This window comes from Ursus maritimus, unplaced genomic scaffold, assembly GCF_017311325.1.
Source record: "Ursus maritimus isolate PB19 unplaced genomic scaffold, ASM1731132v1 scaffold_6, whole genome shotgun sequence".
NCBI lineage: Eukaryota > Metazoa > Chordata > Mammalia > Carnivora > Ursidae > Ursus > Ursus maritimus.
This window is the reverse complement of record NW_024426774.1, coordinates 52197741-52216601: the sequence shown is the minus strand read 5'-3', so window position 1 is coordinate 52216601 and position 18861 is coordinate 52197741. Positions and strand designations below refer to the sequence as shown.

Here is an 18861-nt window from a genome sequence, read left to right as displayed (position 1 = left end):
CAGAATGCTCTTTCAATCAGAAGATTTGATTTTACAGGTGAGGAAAATTATCTACTATTTCACTGATTAGCTTTGCTTCTATTTTATCTATTACATTTCTTGAAATTTACTCTAGGCAGATATTACTTGCTGTATTTGTGCCCCAAATCTCTTTTTTTGTACATTTTTCCTTACCCTTTGCTCTAACATTCTGAAGGAGATCCAAGAATTCATCATACTTTTCCTACCTGGTTGGCTAGGCTTTTTCACCAGCTAAAGTAACTGATTTCTGCATACCAGCTACAAAATTATTCAGATTCTGGTAGACCATCACATTACTACATGTCACGTACCTCACTGTTAAAACCTCAAATTTGTAAGTGCTACCATACCAAAACTGGATAGTCTAGCACCTCACTTTTTCTTCAGACTACCTGCCCCCCCCAAAAAAAATTTAGAACCTAGAGGACAATCCACAATTTTTTAAAAAAGTTATCTGTAACACAAAACAAGGTAACAACTCAAAACCCAGTTGTTCAAGCCATACACTATACTTTAGAAAACTTTTCATCCTTCTCTCCATTATTCAGCTCTAAAGTTTTACTCAAAGAAAGCAGAATATAAGTAATTCTCAGTGGACTAGGTAAAATAGAGTTCAGGATCACTAAATTACTAAGTAAATGGTAAATCATGGCTGGTAGATTAAGAAACATGAACTATGTGATATATTTACGAATATTTTAATCAAAGTAACAAATGTAAAAGTCAATTTCAAAGTTAATGACAAAAGTTTTTTTAATGCTAAATAGTATTGTAGAAATAAAATGTTTTTTTTTTTAAAAAAAAAAAAAAGATTTTATTTGAGAGACAGAGTATGTGTGTGAGAGAGGGGGAGCGCAAGCTTGAGCAGAAGGGGGAGAAGCAGACCACCCGGCACGACGCAGGCCTCAATTCCAGGACCCTGGGATCATGAGCTGAGCCAAAGGCAGACGCTTATCCGACTGAGCCACCCAGGCACCCCTACAGGAATAAAATGTTTTGAAACATTTTGACCTGTACACATTCAAACTACATTTTTATTGATATTAAAAAGGTTTCCTCTGAAGATTTCTGAGATGATGAATAAAGGTTTGGGAGTCAACCAGAAATCACTCTTTAGAACACAATATTTAAAAATCGAATGGGGGGGAGGCGCCTGGGTGACTCAGTCAGTTAGGCACCCAACTTTTGATTTCAGCTCAGGTCATGATCTCAGGGTCATGAGATTGAACCCTGCGTCAGGCTCTGTGCTTAGCAGGCAGTCTGCTTGAGGTTGTCTCTCCCTCCTCTGTCCCTCCCCCCACTCATGGGTACGCTCTCTCTAAAATAAATAAAATCTTCAAAATAAATGAATCCTGAATGGAATTAAGCTAGTCCATATAAGAAAGGGAAAAGAGGAATGAAGAAATAAAAGAGGAAATTAAATTCACCTTAGATTAACTTCTTCTCTGGAAGTTTGTTTTCATAACAAAAAAAACCCTAGATCTAAAGAATATGAATACGTAAACTTCCCTGCGTCTGATTGAGAGCAGAAATTAACAGCACAAAGTAAAGTCTCTACACTTTCAAGTCACCTGTAAATACTCAAACCAGAAACAAATTGCCTGAATACGAGACTGTTTACTCACAATGAGAGCACTGTCCTAAAGGCTAATTAGGTCTTCAGGGTTTCTACAGATAGTTCTTTATGCAAAACGACATGCCTTCAGGGTCTGCCAAGCTCTTCTTAAGTCACCTTCTAGTGAAGCAAAATTGAGAAATAAAGATTTCTTGGGGTGCCTGGGTGGCTCAGTCGGTTGGGCATCTGACTCTTGATTTTGGCTCAGGTCATAATCTTGGGGTTGTGGGATAGAGCCCCACATCAGACTTCGCTCCATGCAGAGTCTGTTTGGGATTCTCTCTCCCTCTCCCTTTGCCCCTCTCCCCTGCTCATGCTCTCTACCTCTAAAATAAATAGGGGCACCTGGGTAGCACAGTCATTAAGCATCTGCCTTCGGCTCAGGGCGTGATCCCAGCATTCTGGGATCAAGTCCCACATCAGGCTCCTCCGCTAGGAGCCTGCTTCTTCCTCTCCCACTCCCCCTGCTTGTGATCCCTCTCTCGCTGGCTGTCTCTCTGTGTCAAATAAATAAATAAAATCTTTTAAAAAATAAATAAATAAATAAAACTTAGGGAAAAAAAATTAAATTAATTAGTTAATTAAAAAAAAAAAAAAGATCTGTCTTTCATCTACATTCAGTCTACAAAATAAGCCAGACCTAAGTTTACCAATTTTATCAGAAACATTCAGAATTATACTGGTTTTATCAACAGTAAAAATTAGCTGAATCTGAGCTTTCACTCAAACTTCCAACTATTCCCCCATTTAGTCCTCTGCTTAAACTACCTAAAGTAGTATCTTGCACTAGCCTCTTTTCCAAGTTATCATGCCAACTTATAACTAAATTCTCAACTTTGAGCAAATCACCCCAACAGAGTATATATACATTTCCTAGTCCAGCCAGGTTAGCCAACAGACAACAAAGTCACAATGGCCTAGAATACTTTAACACAATAAGAAGTGAACATGGAATTGAGAGACAAAAATGAGGAGGAGGAGGAAGAGTAGGATGGGAAAAGAATACCTATCTATGTATTGGACAAGCCCAGTTTTACCTAAAATCCTTCTATAAACATAAATGTAACATGAACCTTGTAAAACCTACGTAAGGAAGGCAATTAAAAACATGACTCTCAAGCATGACTACTTGAGATCAACTCATGGTTTTGTTGCTTTACCTGCTGCTGTGTGGCCTTAAGCCTATGTTACTGAAGGTCCCTCCACGTCCTGTTTTCTCATCTATACAACAGGGAAAGTAAACCTCTTTCATGAGGCTATTGTACGGATTAAAAAGATTAATGTATGTGAAGTGCTTAGAATGGTGCCTGGCACATGTTAAATGCCATGTAAGTATTTGTTGTGATTATTTATGAAAATGAACGGAGTGACTGGTAACTACTGAGTTTTACCAAAGGTAAAGCCTTTAAAATTATCCAAGGAGTTGTCTATTACTCCAGCTATGAGCCCCTGATAGCTTTTTCAGTCAGCAGCCATTTATTCAGCATTTGCTCTGCGCCAGGCACCGCACTTATGCTCCTACTGTCAGTGCCTTAACTCCTTTATTGGTGAGAATGTCCTTAAACAGCCTCCTGTCATTATTAAAGCTTGCTGTGTTGCGTGCCGTACTTAGCTACAAATCAAGTATTTATCCTTGATACTATTCTTAGTTATTTCCCTCTCCTTTTTCCCATTCATTAAAAAAAACCTGTTAGTAATGGAAAATTTCAGACACATACAATAGTTTAATGAATCAAATAGTTTAATGAATTCCATATACCTATCATCCAGCTTCAACCAGCTTCAATTAACACATGAGAAATCTTATTTTATTTACACACCCATTTCAATTATTTTATACCAAATCCCAGACATACCATTTCCTTGTAATTGACCAGTATTTCTCTCTAAAATAATTCTTTTTAAAACATCACAATATTACTTGAAAAAAATATTAATAAATTAATAATTAACTCCTTGATATTAAATAATCGTGCTCCAATTTCCCCAAGCAGCACAAATGACTTTACAGGTTTTCTGAATCCTGCCTGATTTGGCAAAGAGGCAATGTGTCAATAAACTGAAGGTGACCTTAAGAGTAACAGCTTCATTACAGTAGTAAGAGATGAAAGCCAGAATGCTAGCAGACCAAGAAATTAGCAGAAATAAGGAAACAGAGATAACTATATATGCTCTTTTTTTTGAGAAGCTCAAGCATGAGAAAAAGTGAAAGGTACGTGCAGGATCAGAATCACAGCATAGGTGGTTATATGTGTAAACTGAAGAGAGATGAAGAGGCTGAAGACATAGAAGACACAGGACAAAAACAGAGAAACAAAATAAGGTCCTAGAGATGAAGTTAAAAGCACAAGAGGCTGACCCTGAATAGAGAGCTATAACACAAATTCTGACACTGACGGAAGGAGTTCGTGAAGTATGAATGGGACTGGGAAAATCAGCAGGCAGGGGTGGAAGGTGCAAGTGGAGGCATGTGAAGGCTAACACAAAATGTTTCCAGTTTTCTTAAGAATCAGGAGAGAAAGCACTAATTAAAAGCAGAGTACTGGAAGGATTATGTAGGGGATTTGGATAGAATGTTGAAGAACTGGATGGAATTTAAGGAGATTTGGGGGAAAAAAACCCACAACAAATGGACCAGACAGGTAAAGAATTAATTAGCATTCAAATCTTATTCAGTTTTCAAAGCCATTTTCAAGCATCACCCCTTCCACGAAGTTTTGTTTTCTTTTCTTTTCTTTTTTTTTTGAAAGAGAGAGGGAGAGAGAGAATCTTAAGCAGGTTCCACACCCAGAACGGAGCCAGGCAAAGGGCTTGATCTCACTATCAGGACCCTGAGATCATGACCTGAGTGGAAAGAGTTAGATGCTTAACTGACTGAGTCACCCAGGCGCCCCTCCATGAAGTTTTTCTTAATGTCCTTAACCAAAAGTAATTGTCCCTCCTTAGACCCTTTGTTTTTATTTCTCATAATGGTTTACTTGTACTGTAATAATTTCTCCCCATAGCCAGGCTGTAAGCACTTTGTGGGTGCTTATCTGTTTATCACAGAGCCAAAGACAATACCTTACAGGATATAATTTAGATTCTTCTTACCTTTTTAAAAAGCACGCTTTCAAATACTAAAACAACAAAACAGAAACTACTTGAAGAGTTAAGAAGACCACTCAAGGCAAAGACAATTACATAAGGCCTCAGTAAGAACATAGAATTGAGGTGCGTCTTGGAGGGAAGAGAAGGCATGACATCATTTTACCTGAACAGGGAAGTATAAATAGTGAAGTGCCTCAAGGATTAGTTTTAACATCTTATCTATAATAGTAGCTATTCACAGACAACAATAAGCTCTTCCAATAGTGAAGAGGTGTCTTAAACGAGCAAAAAAAAGTTTACTGCAACATGTGGGGAGGGGCAAAGTAGTGGTTTTAATGTGGACAGGTTCACTTTGGGGAAATGCATCCAAATCGTGTATAAAATTGATAAAAGCACATTTTATTATAGTGAACCAAAGAGGGAACAGAAAAATCCAGATAAGATTCATAGCTGGTTGAACAATCACTGACAAGTACAGATCTTTAGTGACAAGGCTCAACAGCTTCAAAGAAGCATAAATGAAGTCCTCAGAAAGAAGACTGAGTTCTGATGATAAAACTGAAAGGGGCAGCTTTAAGAGTGTATGAAATCTACTTCAGATACTTACCACCCATTTTTTAAAAACAGAATGGCCTTTGCCATTCTGGATATGCGTACCCTTAGGGACCTCTTTCCTTGGCAAAGAAACAAAAACTAACTTTCTAAGACCTCTTTCCTGTTGTAATCCCAACAGCCAATCCCAACTCTATTTGCAGTCTGAAGCCCAGCTAATTACAGATTTCCAGACCTCCTTTTTGCCCACTAGCAACTGGAGAAATAATTGTGTCACATGTTCAAACTAAACACTAAGTGGCAAGGCACGATTTTGAGCAGAATCCTTTCAATTCTAAAGCAACTGACACAGTAACTGCGCCAGAGACAAGAATTATAGATCTAGATTAACACCCGGGCACCAGTATGGAACTACTCTCATCTTGATCATATTTCAGAGGTAGGTCAGACACTGACAGAAGTGACAGTTCTCCAATCCAGAAGACCACAACAGTCTGTAACAGGGTTCAGTATACTTTTTCTGTAACGAGCTAGGTAGTAAATATTTTAGCTTTGTGTCCCATATGGTCTCTGTTACAACTATTCAATTCTGCCACTGTCACATGAAAACAGCCACAGGCACTATGTAAGCAAATGGGCACAGCTGTATTCCAACAAAAATTTATTAACAGAAACTAACGGCAGGCAGTAGTTTACCAACCCCTATGTTTACCAAAACATAGGGAAATAAGCCAATAAGCCAAATAAGTCATAATTAGGTTTGGCTTTGATCAATATGCTGATGTAACAATTTATCCCCATGTTTAAAATAGAAACATACATACACCTACATATGATCATAATTACACAAGAAATTCATTTTAAAAAGCCTGGGAGGAAAGAGTGAAATAAAATGTAAACAGGAGTTGGGATGGCAGAATTACAGGTAACTGGTCTTAGAGCATGACCATTTAAAAATTTTTTTTAATTACAGAAGTCACAAAATGTAAGATAAAATAATAATTTCAGCTTATTATAACGGCTATAAAGAAAATAAACAGGGTACTTACTATTCATGATAGAGAGAAATCTAAGCAGCAGAGAGAGAGAGAACATCTCCCAACAGGTGATATTTATGCTGACACCCGAATAACAACAAAGTCAGTCAAATAAAGAGCTGACAGAACAGCATTCTACCCAGAGCTCATAAGCAAGCAAAGATGCTGAGGAGAATGAAACGGACACGCGTTTTGGGAAAAGAAAGGAGACCAACGAAACATAAAGAGCAACTGGGAAAATGGTTTTAGCAAGACACAAAGGAAGTGACACTTCATTGCAAGGTAAGATGTCTCCGAACAAGGAAGAACCAGCTGCATCAAACAGGGACAGAAAGGGCAAGGAAGATTCAGAATGGTTTAGGGATTCTGGGATCTCATGATGGCATCTAAATTTATCAAAGGTCCCTACTCCAATTCTAAAGATCTCTCCCTTACCCAATCATAGCCCTTCCACACAAGAGACTTTATGATTTTTATTTAATCTCCCTGGTCCTCTGACTGATCCTTAAATCAAGAATTTCTAAAACTGTCATTTTCTTTCCTTATGTTCTCCAGTACAGTCAGAAATAACCAGACCAACCACACTTTTTACACTCTTCATTCCCCTGAGAAACATATTTTGCAATAGCTACTTGGTCTATGGAAGTTTTGCCTTCAACAAACATTTTTTGTTACCAAAGGATAAATAAATCAGCTGTTTACTTGAAACTCTGTTCATCTGAAAGACTTCTGTTGGGTTGCTCCACTGAGATTCGAGGGTTGATTTGTAACTACAGCATAGTGCAGATAATATAGAGCAACTCTATTAAAAAAAACTTCCCTACTCTGATAACTTAAAAAGACTTTAAGTCAAATTCATTACCCACTTTAAATAGTTAAGGACTAACTTTGCTATCCACAGAAAGATATATAGAGGGGTACGATTTATATACATACATAGGTATGTGTAAATAAAGAAATTCTTGATAACAAGAATATCTGACTTACAGTGTGAGCACATTTCCAAAGGATAACTTGCCTCATTTCCCTGGAGAAAAGAAATAAATAATAATTAGTCACAAAATTGGCACAAATTTCTTTAAAAGGTTAAATACTTTGAGTCACAAAACATAGGGAAATAAGTAAAAAACCAAAGTAGCTAAATTACAGTTTTTTGATATGAAAAAAATTATACAATATGACAGAAAGAGCTCTTGAATCAAACAGGCCTGAGCCATGTGACTTACACAAACATTTGAGTAAAATTTATTTTAAATATTTTTAATGCCCTAAATATGTCGTATACCAGATTGTAACACACTGGAGACTATCAAGGCTCTAACTGAATTCAATTTGGGACAGAGCTCAGAAAAAGCTTCTCCTGCCACCTCTATTTAAATGAAGAGTTTCCTGAGACTGTAAAGCTCTTTAAAAAGAAAAAACCAAAAACATTTATAACTGCGCTGATGATGAGGGAACAGAAGGCAAGCTGAGGACAAAGCAGAAACTGACACCCCGTAACCCCCCCCCCAACCATGGGATGTACCTGACATTCCTCAGGCACTCCTGGCTGCCCTAAAGGACAAAGAAATAGTTAACCTATAGATACCACAATCCTGCAAGACTTAAGTCTCCCTCAGTTTACGAAAGTCTTAGCAGTTTACAACAACAAAGCATTTCTACCAATAACCTAGCTTCCGGAAGGGAATGTAGATACAATTAAATGTCCTTATAATCTGCAGCCTCCATGAAGTTCCCAACTATCTTCATGTTAATGCCTTACTAGAGGGGTAAACAACCTTAACTTGACAATGGCAAGGCCTCCGGTATCCTGTTAAGTCTTCTTTAACATATGAAAGACCTTTCTCAACCTCCCTTTTTCCTTACCTTCCCCCAACCCCATAGTATATAATCAGCCACCCCTCACAACCCGGAGCAGCAGCTCTTTCTGCCCACGGGTCCTGTCCCCGTGTTTTAATAAACCACCAATTTTGCACCAAAGACGCCTCAAGAATTCTCTCCTGGTCGTCGGCTCCGGACTCCACCCCACTGAACCTCACGTATATTCCCCGACCTCATCACTGATAGGCCAATTCAAGTTTTTTTCTTGAGAAGTTTTATTTTATGTATAAACTCCACATTGATATAATTTATCCGAATTCCTGATTTATAAAATATATAAAACAACCCATCTGTTTTCTATACAGGATTCCATTTGAATCTATTTAAGGAAAAAAGAGCTCTAGAAAAACTACAGACCTGGCCCAAAGCCTACATTTAATAATTCTTAATGAACTGAGCCCAGGGAGGTCAAGTACCTGGTGGATGATCACACCATTTGATTAGTAATAAAACCAGGAGTAGTTCTAAATCTAAAACGGTAAAAACTCCAAGTACAACAGACTCACATGAGGTAAAAATCACGAAGATCTTTTAAAAAGTCTACAGAATTTAGGGGCACCTGGGTGGCTCAATCGGTTAAGCATCCAAATCTTGATTTCAGCTCAGGTCATGACCTCAGGGTTGTGGAGTCAAGCCCTGCATCCGGCTCAATGTAGAGTCTCCTTGTCCCTCTCTCCCTGCTACTCCCCACTCCCATCTCTAAAATAAATACATAAAATCTTAAAAAAAAAAAAAAAAGTCTACAGAATCTAAAATAATGTAAATTGAGCTTTTAAAATTTAGTGATAAAATCAGAATAGCATGCATCCTATGTTCATTCCATTTACCTAATCTTGACCCCATCTAGCAATGTGTACAATAGGATTAACATATGACTATACTTAAAAGAGCCTAAGAAATTTTTGATTACAGCCTGAAAAAAACATTTTAATCTGGCTCATTAGCTTTTAAACTCCTAAAAGTATCTTATACTATGTAAATTTGAGGTTTAACAAAGGTTACCAGTAAATTAGCATCGTCAATTCTTATGTCACCAATAATTAGTCTTTCCCTTGAAAATTATAGCAGATAACTGCAATTTTCCAGAACTGGTTAATTCTAGGCTACTTTAAATTTCAAATATATATTAAAATAGAAGAAATAGCAAAAATTAATAAAACTGGATAGTAATGACCAGAGATGGAGTTCTTGCTTATTCCGCCCCTTACTTGAGTCAAGATTCTTACCATGATTATCTTTTACCGCCTCACATATTTCATGCCTAAATTCTTAAAATACACTTTTTAAAATTATTTTTTATTTTTTAAGATTTTATCTATTTATTTGACAGAGAGCAAGCGAGCAAGCACCAGCAGGGGGAGCGGCAGGCAGAGGGAGAGGGAAAGGGAGAAGCAGGCTCCCTGCCACGCAGAGAGCCCAGTGCGGGTCCAATCCCAGGACCCCAGGATCATGACCTGAGCCAAGGTAGACGCTTAAACGACTAAGCCACCCAGGCGCCCCTTAAAATACATTAAAAAAAAAAATCTCACTCTACCCCAAGAATAAGTATGTTTCTTGAGAGGCTCTCAAAAGAATACAATAATACTTTGGATTGTCATTCTGAGTTGGGTTGGGTGTTTCTGTTTGGTTTGTTTTGGTTTGGGTTTTTTTGACAATAATGATTATAATTGTCTTAAAAATGAGGGCACAGGGCACCCTGCTGGTTCAATCAGTAAAACATGTGACTCTTGATCTCAGGGTCCTGAGTTCAAGCCCTACAATGGGTGTAGAGATTACTTAAGTAAATAAATAAAACTTGAGGGCAAAAAGGTTATATAGTATTTCAGGGAGAACTCTGAAACTAGGTCCTTGTTTCTTCAACCCACTGACCTTTATAATGTTATCAATTCTTCATAAATGATACCATCCATCCTCTATCTATATCATTCCCAGCTAGCCAGCATCCACAAAACCCAAGGACCAGGCCAGCTGGAGCCCTTCGGTGCTTATCCACTAACAATGAATGCCTCATCTGTCTTCCTAACTTACAACCCATATATCCAAAAGATTACTTCAACCTCAACCTGTCTAATCTTGTGCCCAGCAAAAATATCTTTCAAATATTAAGGCAAAATGCTTTCCCCAGATAACCAAAAACTAAAAGAATTAAGCTCCAATACACATGCACTATAAGAAATGTCACAAGAAAATTCTTTGGGCAAAAGAAAAATTATAATAAATGGAAATTTGGATCTAGACCAAGATATGAAGATCACCAGAAATGGTAAACATGTTATGTAAATAGAAAACACTTTTTTCTCATTTTTAATTGTCTTTAAAATATAACTAACACAAACATAATAAAAATGTATTCTGGGGTGTGTAACGTGTACTACAGAAGTAAAATGTATGACAAGAGCAGCACAAATGTAAGACAGAAAAATGATGTATGTTGTCAAGATCATACACTATGAGGGAAACATTATAATGTTACTTGAAAGTAGAGCATAATGTTAAAAATGTATATTATAAACCCTAGAGCAATCACTTTCTAATAAAAAGATAAATAAAATGGTATCATAAAGAATACTCAATCCAAAAGGAGGCAGATAAATAGGAAAAAAAGAAACAAATACCAAATGTGGAAAAAATTTGAAGTAAAATAGCAGGATGGCGGATTTAAATCCAAACATTCTGAGAAGGATACGATGTTAAGTTTATCACTTTAACAACTACAGTTAAAAAGATGCAACTGTAGGGGCGCCTGGATGGCTCAACTGGTTGAGCATCCAACTCTTGATTTTGGCTCAGGTCACAATCTCGGGGTCCTGGGACTGAGCCCCACGTCAGGATCCCCGCTCAGTAGGAAGTCTGCTTCTCTCTCCCGCTCCCTCTGCCCCTGCCCCTTGCTCACACACGCACGCAGGAGGTCTCTCTCTCTAAAATAAATATTGAAAAAAAGAAGATACAACCGTATGCTATCTACAAGAAGCCTACTTTAAAAAGAGGTTAGAGCTAGGTGAGCCCTTCACCCTTCACTGGAATCTGATGCTATCTCTAGGTAGATGGTGTCAGAATTGAGCTGAATTATAGGATGTCCAGCTGATGTCCAGAAATTGGTGGATATGTGAGGAACTACCACCACCACACTATAATTAGGTCTACAAACACACACACAGGAACACAGTTTCAAGATAAATGAAATCAAACACTTAAAGAAGGGAAAGGCAAACAATCATTTTGGAGATTTTAATATTTCCTTCACAGTAAGTAATAGAAAACAAGAACAACAACAAAAAATCAACAACATGCTATCAACCAACATGTCCTAAACCAGCAGAATATTCTTTTCCAATGCACGTGGAACAATCACAGAGACATTATTCTGAGCCTTAAAAAGTCTCAATAAACTCGAAAGGTCTAAAATCATACGGAATATATCCTCTCATTAGGATGTAATTAAACTAGAAAGGTATTTGGGAATATTCAAATCTGGAAACAAAGCACAATTCTAAATAATAACCCATGAGTCACAGAGGAAATGACAAGAGAAATCAGAAAATATTTGAATAAAATGAAAACAGAACCTATCAGAATTGACGGGATACAGGTTAAGCAGTGTTTTTGAGGAAAATGCTGTTACAAGAGAAGGTCCAAAACACAATGATCTGTTCCCCAAGTAAAAAGCTAGAAAAAGAGTAAGTTAAACCTAAAGCAAGAAAAAACAAGGAAAAAACTGAGAAATTAATAAAATAGAAGTAGATAAACAGAAGAAAAATCAATAAAGACAAAAACCCATTTTTTGAAAAGGTCAATAAGTAAAACCCCAGGCAAATCAACACAAATTCTATGGACATCAAAAGAAAAATAAAGGAATTTTCTAAACAAAGTTATAAAAACAAATTTTATAATTCAGATGAATGGACAAGTTTCTTGTAAGACAGTACATGACAAGACAGACTCAAGATAAAAGAGAAAAGCTGAACACCTCTACAGCTGTTACAATACACTGAATTTGAGTTTAAAACTTTCCTAGAAAGAAAACTACAGACCTGGATGGCTTCACTGGTTGATTTGATCATATATTCGAAGTAAAAAACATACCAACCCTACACAAATTCTTTCAGAAAGCAGAGGGGAAAGGAATATAGTTCTTAACTCAGTCAATGAGGCCAATACTACCCTCATACCAAAATCAGACAGTAGCATTACAAAAAAGAAAACTGTATGCCCATACTTCATGACAATGGATGCAAAAAGCTGTAACATTTGAGCAAATCCAGAATCAAATTTTAAAAAAATAAAATTTCATGACCAACTGAGGACCTATCCCAGCAATGTAAGGTTGGTTTAATATTCCAAATCAATGTGATTCACTACACTAACTGACTAAAAAAGAAAAAACATACGATCATCTCAAAAAATACAATAAAAGCATCTGACAAATTTCAACACCTACTCACGAAAATAAGAACCACAATCCAGCAAGCAAAGGTTCTTCCTCAATCTATAAAGGCTATCTACAAAAAACCTAGAGCTAACGTCATACTTAACGTGGTGAAAGACTAAAGGCCTTCTCCCTCAGATCAGGAACAAGATAAGATATCTGCACCAGCGCAATCAGGCAAGAGAGAAGAAATAAAAGGCATAGCATACAGATTGGAAAGAGGAAGTTAAACTGCCTTTACTTGCAGATAACATGACTATGTATGAACATAAATGCTAAACAAACTACAAGACTATCAGAACTAATAAATTAATGAAGCAAAGTCGCCCAATACCAGGTGTATACAAAAACCAAATGCATTTCCATATAGCTCTAACTCAGTAGCCACACAATCTGAAAAAGAAGGAACAATGTTGAAGGAGTTACACTACCTGACTTAAAGAATTATTATAAAGCCAGAGTTGTTAACAGAGTGATCCTGGTGTAAGACTAGACATAAAGATCAATGCAGCAGATAAAATGTAAAGCACACATACACAAAGTTCAGTGTTTTTGACAAAGGTGTCCAGGTAGTTCAATAGGGAAAAAAAACAACAAATGATGCTAAAACAAATGAGTATCAACATTAAAAAAAGGAAAAGACAAAACACTTGAGTAGATATTTTATAACAAAAGATACAGACACAGCAAATAAGATGAAAAGATACTTCACATCATTAGACATCAGCAAAATGCAAATTAAAACTACAATTAGATACCACAATACTTGCAACTAGTATATATATGCCTACAATTTAAAAACTGACATATCAAATGTTGCTGAAAATGTAGAACAAAGCGTTATGTGCTGGGCAGATTCTAAGACTGCCCCCTCTGAAACTCCCAGTCCTAGGTACACAAACATCTGTTACCAGTTATTCAAATACGAATCTAGGTACCGGCTCAACAGGATTTTGCACCGTAATTAAGGTTCCACATCAGCTGACCTCAGGATAACATTATTAGGGTGGGTCTGTTCTAATCATAAGCGCCTTTTAAAAGCAAAGAGGGGAAGTCAGAGATTCAACCCATGAGAAGAATTCAAGATTAGGGAGCGCACCACATGCCACTGAGTGCAGGCAGCTTCTAAGGGCTGAGTGTAGGCTCCAGCTGGCAGTGAACAAGGAAACAGAGATCTCAAGCCTACAACAGCAAGAAACTGAATTTGGCCAACAACCTAAACGAGCCTGGGAACAGATTCTCCCCCAAAACCTCCAGACAAGAGCTCACTCTGGCCAACACCTGGATTTCAGTCTTTTGATTCCCTCAAGAGAGACCCCATTTGAACTTCTGACTTACAGAAATAACTATGTGCTGTTTTAAGCCACTAAATTAGAGGTAATTTGTAACACAGCAACAGAAATTAACACGCAGACATATAGTATATGTGGCTAAAAGTAAAAATGTTGACATAACGTGTTGGTGAAGATATGGAGCAAATGAAATTTTTATACGTTGCTGGTGTGAACCCCAAATGACATAGCCATTTTGGAAGAGTTTGACGGATTCTTAATAGTAAGTTTAATAGAACATCCAGAAATGAAAACATGTCCATGCAAAGATTTGTACACATATGTCCACAGAAACTCTGTTAACAGCCCAAATAAGAAACAATCTAAATGTCCATCAACTGTCAAATGGATAAACTGTGGTATATATCCAGACAATGGAGTACTACTCAAGGAAAAGACAACTGATACACCCAACAACAGAAATGAATCTCAAAAGCAGTAAGTGAAAGAGGCCAGATACAAAAGGTTACACGCTGCATGATTCCACTTATAAGTACTAGAAGAGGCAAACTAGAGTTACCAAAAGATCAGGGCTTGCCAAGGGTTAAGAGGGTCAATGAAAAGGGGTACCAGTAACATTTTAGGGTGACAGAAATGTTCTACACATCTTGATTGCGGTGGTGCTTACAAAACTATACATTTGTCAAGACACATTAACTATACACTTAAAATTGGTTAATTTTATTATATGTAAGTTACACCTCAATAAAGCTGATTTTTTTTTCAATTTGTGTGAGAGCATGCGTACATGCATGCACAATCAGGTGGGGGGAGAGGGAGAGAGGGAGGGAGAGAGAGAGAGAGAGAGAGAGAGAGAGAGAATCTCAAGCAGATTCCCCACTGAGTGTGGAGCCCCACACAGGGCTTAATCTCACAGCTCATGAGATCACAACCTGAGCCGAAACCAAGAGTTGGACGCCCAACTAACTGCGCAACCCAGGTGCCCTTAAAGCTTATTTTCATTTTATTTTTTTTAAGATTTTATTTATTTATTTGACAGAGATAGAGACAGCCAGCAGCAGGAGTCTCAAATAAAATGGAACTGCTTCATAAATCCCTTTTTTTTATTTGAAATATCTCATCAATTTCTTTAAAATAATAAATTTCCTGTCATACTATTATTCACAATTCAAGTATATGGACTTTTGTTTTTATAACCCACATACTCATTTCAAGGTAGCAAATTACGTATTTTTTAGATTAATTTTACAATATCCTGAGAAACCAGAAACTTACAGTAATCTTGATCCTTATAATTTTTTCATTCTTTACTTAATCCACTCCTCAGATCTTAAATTCCATGAAGGCAGTAACTGTTTTATTATCTTTTGATATCCCTCGCCAGATTTAACATTGTCCTAAATTTATGCAAGGAAGTATTTTATAGGTGCATGTAAAAATCCAGATAGCCTTAAGGAACTTGGTTTAAGTGGCATGTTAAGCATCAATGTATTACACAATATACTGAGATTAAGGACATATTAAGAGATTCGATAAAGGGGGCGCCTGGGTGGCACAGCGGTTGAGCGTCTGCCTTCGGCTCAGGGCGTGATCCCGGTGTTATGGGATCGAGTCCCACATCAGGCTCCTCCGCTATGAGCCTGCTTCTTCCTCTCCCACTCCCCCTGCTTGTGTTCCCTCTCTCGCTGGCTGTCTCTCTCTCTCTCTGTTGAATAAATAAATTAAAAAAAAAAAAGATTCGATAAAGAACTTTAGATTTCTGCTTTCCTTAATGCTCACTTTTCATGAGTATCTATTAAGCATCTGGATCTCTATACACTTTAAATAAGCAAGCAGTACTCTAATACGTAAGTAACATTTATAGTTCCCAAGAAGAGCCTATAACCAAATAAGACAATGTTGTTACCTCTTAATGTCTCCTAAAGATAAATGTCTACATATTCTGACAGCAGGCCCTTTGAAAATAGCCTAAACTTTATAGTATGCATTTATAAAATTTATTTTTATTCTCTCACATCCAGACCTTTCAAGATCAAAGTAACTCTAAACAAAACGAGATAAAAGAGCTCCAAAAATACTTTCATTTCTTTGCCAGAAAATTTCTTTAGAAATTATATTCCTGTTCCTCCTGATTTAATGTATATCAAAACTGATAATCATAAAAGGTAACCTTTAAAAATACCAAATAATATGGACTTGAAAAAAAAGTTAGAATCCAAATGTCTTCATCTGCTGAAAGACAAAGTTTGCCAACTTCCCACAGTTAATGTTAATTTTCATAAGGAAATCAATTTCTACAGTAAAATCACTGACCATCTTAATAACTGTTCTAGGACAGAAATCCCTACTCTCGGAAGTATAAAACAAGATGTGAAACTGTGGATGGGTAAATCTGGGTGAAAGGAAGTGAAAAGATCAAAGGACAGAAGTAGACTTTGGAGGACAAGTCTCTGTATAAAGCTGAGTTCACAAGTACCCCTACCTCTAGACACTGACTTCTCCATACAGGAAATAAGAAAGGTTGACTAGATGATTTCAAGGGGTCCTTCCAGCTGTATTGTTTGTTTGTTTGTTTTACTACTTATGAAGATGCTAGACATATTTAAACATAGAAGGGGAGGGAGGGAGAAAGGGAAAGANNACACAGGGATGGAATGTCAAGAAACTCCTTAAAGCAAAGCATACTGTTGGTCCCGGAGACAAAAGTTTCCTAAATAGAGTACACTTAACTTTGTATTTTGTTTTTTTGTAGGACAGCACAACAATCAGTATGAGAAAAGAAAAGGCAAGGGCACCTGGGTGGCTCAGACAGTTAAGCATCTGCCTTTGGCTCAGGTCATGCATGATCCCAGGGTCCTGGTTCAAGCCCCCCACAACAGGTTCCCTGCTCAGAGGGGAGCCTGCTTCTCCCTCTCCCTCCGCATCCCCTGCCAAATAGGGAGGTTTTTTTTTCTCGCCTTATTCCAAGGGGTAGAACTTCCATCACTATGTTGAAAGAGTGGTGAGAGCAGATCATTACCTTAATGATCTTATAGGAAAAGCATTCAGTCTTTGCCATTAAGTATAATGTCACCTATCAGTTTTTATAGATATTCCTTACCCAACTGAGTTAGTTCCTCCTATATATTTTTATTTTTTTAAAGAAACTACCAATGGGTCCTGAATTTTAATTAAATGCCTTTTTCCATCAATTTATGTGATAATGTGGTTTTTCTTTAGCTGTTAATACAGAGGATTGTTTATATTGAATTTCAAAGAGTGAACCAGCTGTGAATCCCTGCAGTGAGACATATTTGGTAATGGTATTCAATTTTTTTTCCCATACTGCTTAACTCTTTTTACTATTTTCTTAAAATTTTTGCATTACACTGATATGAGAAATTTGATAGTTTTTGTACTGTTTTTGGGGGGGGGTATCAAGGTAATGGGGCCTATTCAAATTATCTATTTCAGATTGGGTGAAGGGTGGTAGTATGTATTTTTCAAGGAACTGGTCCATTACATCAAAGTTGTCAAAATTATGTATGAGCTGTTCATTGTATCTCCATATTATCTTTTCCATGTTTGATGGGTCTATGGTGATTCTCTACACATCATTCCTGATAATTTGTTTCTTCTTGTAATCCTCCCAGTTTTGCCAGGTTTGTCAATCTATGGATCTTTCTGAAGAACCAGCTCTTTATTTCATTGACTTTCTGGTTTTTGTCTTCAATTCCACTGATTTCTGCTTTTATCTTTATTTCCTTCTTTGCTTTGGGTAGATTTTGCTTCTTTTTTTTTTAAAAGATTTTATTTACTTACTTGAGAGGGAGCAAGAGTCATAGTGAGAGACCACAGAGGGAGAGGGAGAAGCAGACTCCCTGCTGAGCTGTGAGCCCAACGTGGGGCTAGATCCCAGGACCCCAGGATCATTACCTGAGCCGAAGGCAGACGCTTAACCAGCTGAGCCACCCAGGCACCCCTTGATTTTGCTTTTTTTCTTCTTCAGGTTCTTAAGATGGGAGCTCAAGATTATTTACACTTTTTTTTTTCTCTTTTCTAATATGTGCACTTAGTGCTATAAGTTTCCTTCTCAGCACTGCTTTACCTACATCCCACAAATTTCAATGGGTTGTATTCTTTTTTTTTTTTAAGATTTATTTATTTGAGAGAGAGAGAGAGAGAGAGACAGCACAAGCAGGGGCAGGTGCGGAGGGAGAAGTAGGCTCCCCACTGACGAAGGAGCCCAATGTGGGACTCAATACCAGGACCCCAAGATCATGACCTGAGCCGAAGGCAGATAACTTAACCAACTGAGCCACCCAGACGCCCTCAATGGATTGTATTCTTAATGTTTTTTCTCTACAGTTAATTCTCCAGTGTGTGAAACAGATAAAATACTTATTAATAAATATTTTTGAATTATCACTGAAATATATATGCTTTTATTATTTATAAAATCCCTTTTTGTAATTTCTTTGAAAAAATGTACTAAGTTCCAAACAACTGTTATATGAACTTTAAAGACAGCCCATTTGCCAATTAATCTTCCTCTTTATGCCAACCCAAAATTCTTCCAGGACTGAAACTGAGTACATGTCCAGAAAGTTAAGAATGGTATCTTACAAAGTGTTTGACACACTGTAAGCAATTAATGAAAAGAAGGATTTAAGAATAAGATTTCAGGGGCGCCTGGGTAGCGCAGTCGTTAAAGCGTCTGCCTTCGGCTCAGGGCGTGATCCCAGCGTACCGGGATCGAGTCCCACATCAGGCTCCTCCGCTGTGAGCCTGCTTCTTCCTCTCCCACTCCCCCTGCTGTGTTCCCTCTCTCGCTGCCTGTCTCTCTGTCACATAAATAAATAAAAAAATCTTAAAAAAAAAAAAAAAAAAAAGAATAAGATTTCATTCCCAAAGGTGTAAGACACCTCTCAAGAAACAGATATGCGAAAAAAGCTTTATTAAAGCAGA

At 37.3% G+C, this 18861-nt stretch overlaps 1 protein-coding gene across 1 annotated transcript in view; it reads right to left on the bottom strand.

Moving 5' to 3' along the window:
* PPP3R1 (protein phosphatase 3 regulatory subunit B, alpha) overlaps positions 1-18861 on the bottom strand; it is a 69157-nt gene that overhangs the window by 28980 nt on the left and 21316 nt on the right. The window contains exon 2 of the mRNA XM_040623396.1: positions 7303-7342. Within this exon, the coding sequence (XP_040479330.1) occupies positions 7303-7342 (40 nt within the window). The remainder of the gene's footprint in view (positions 1-7302; positions 7343-18861) is intronic.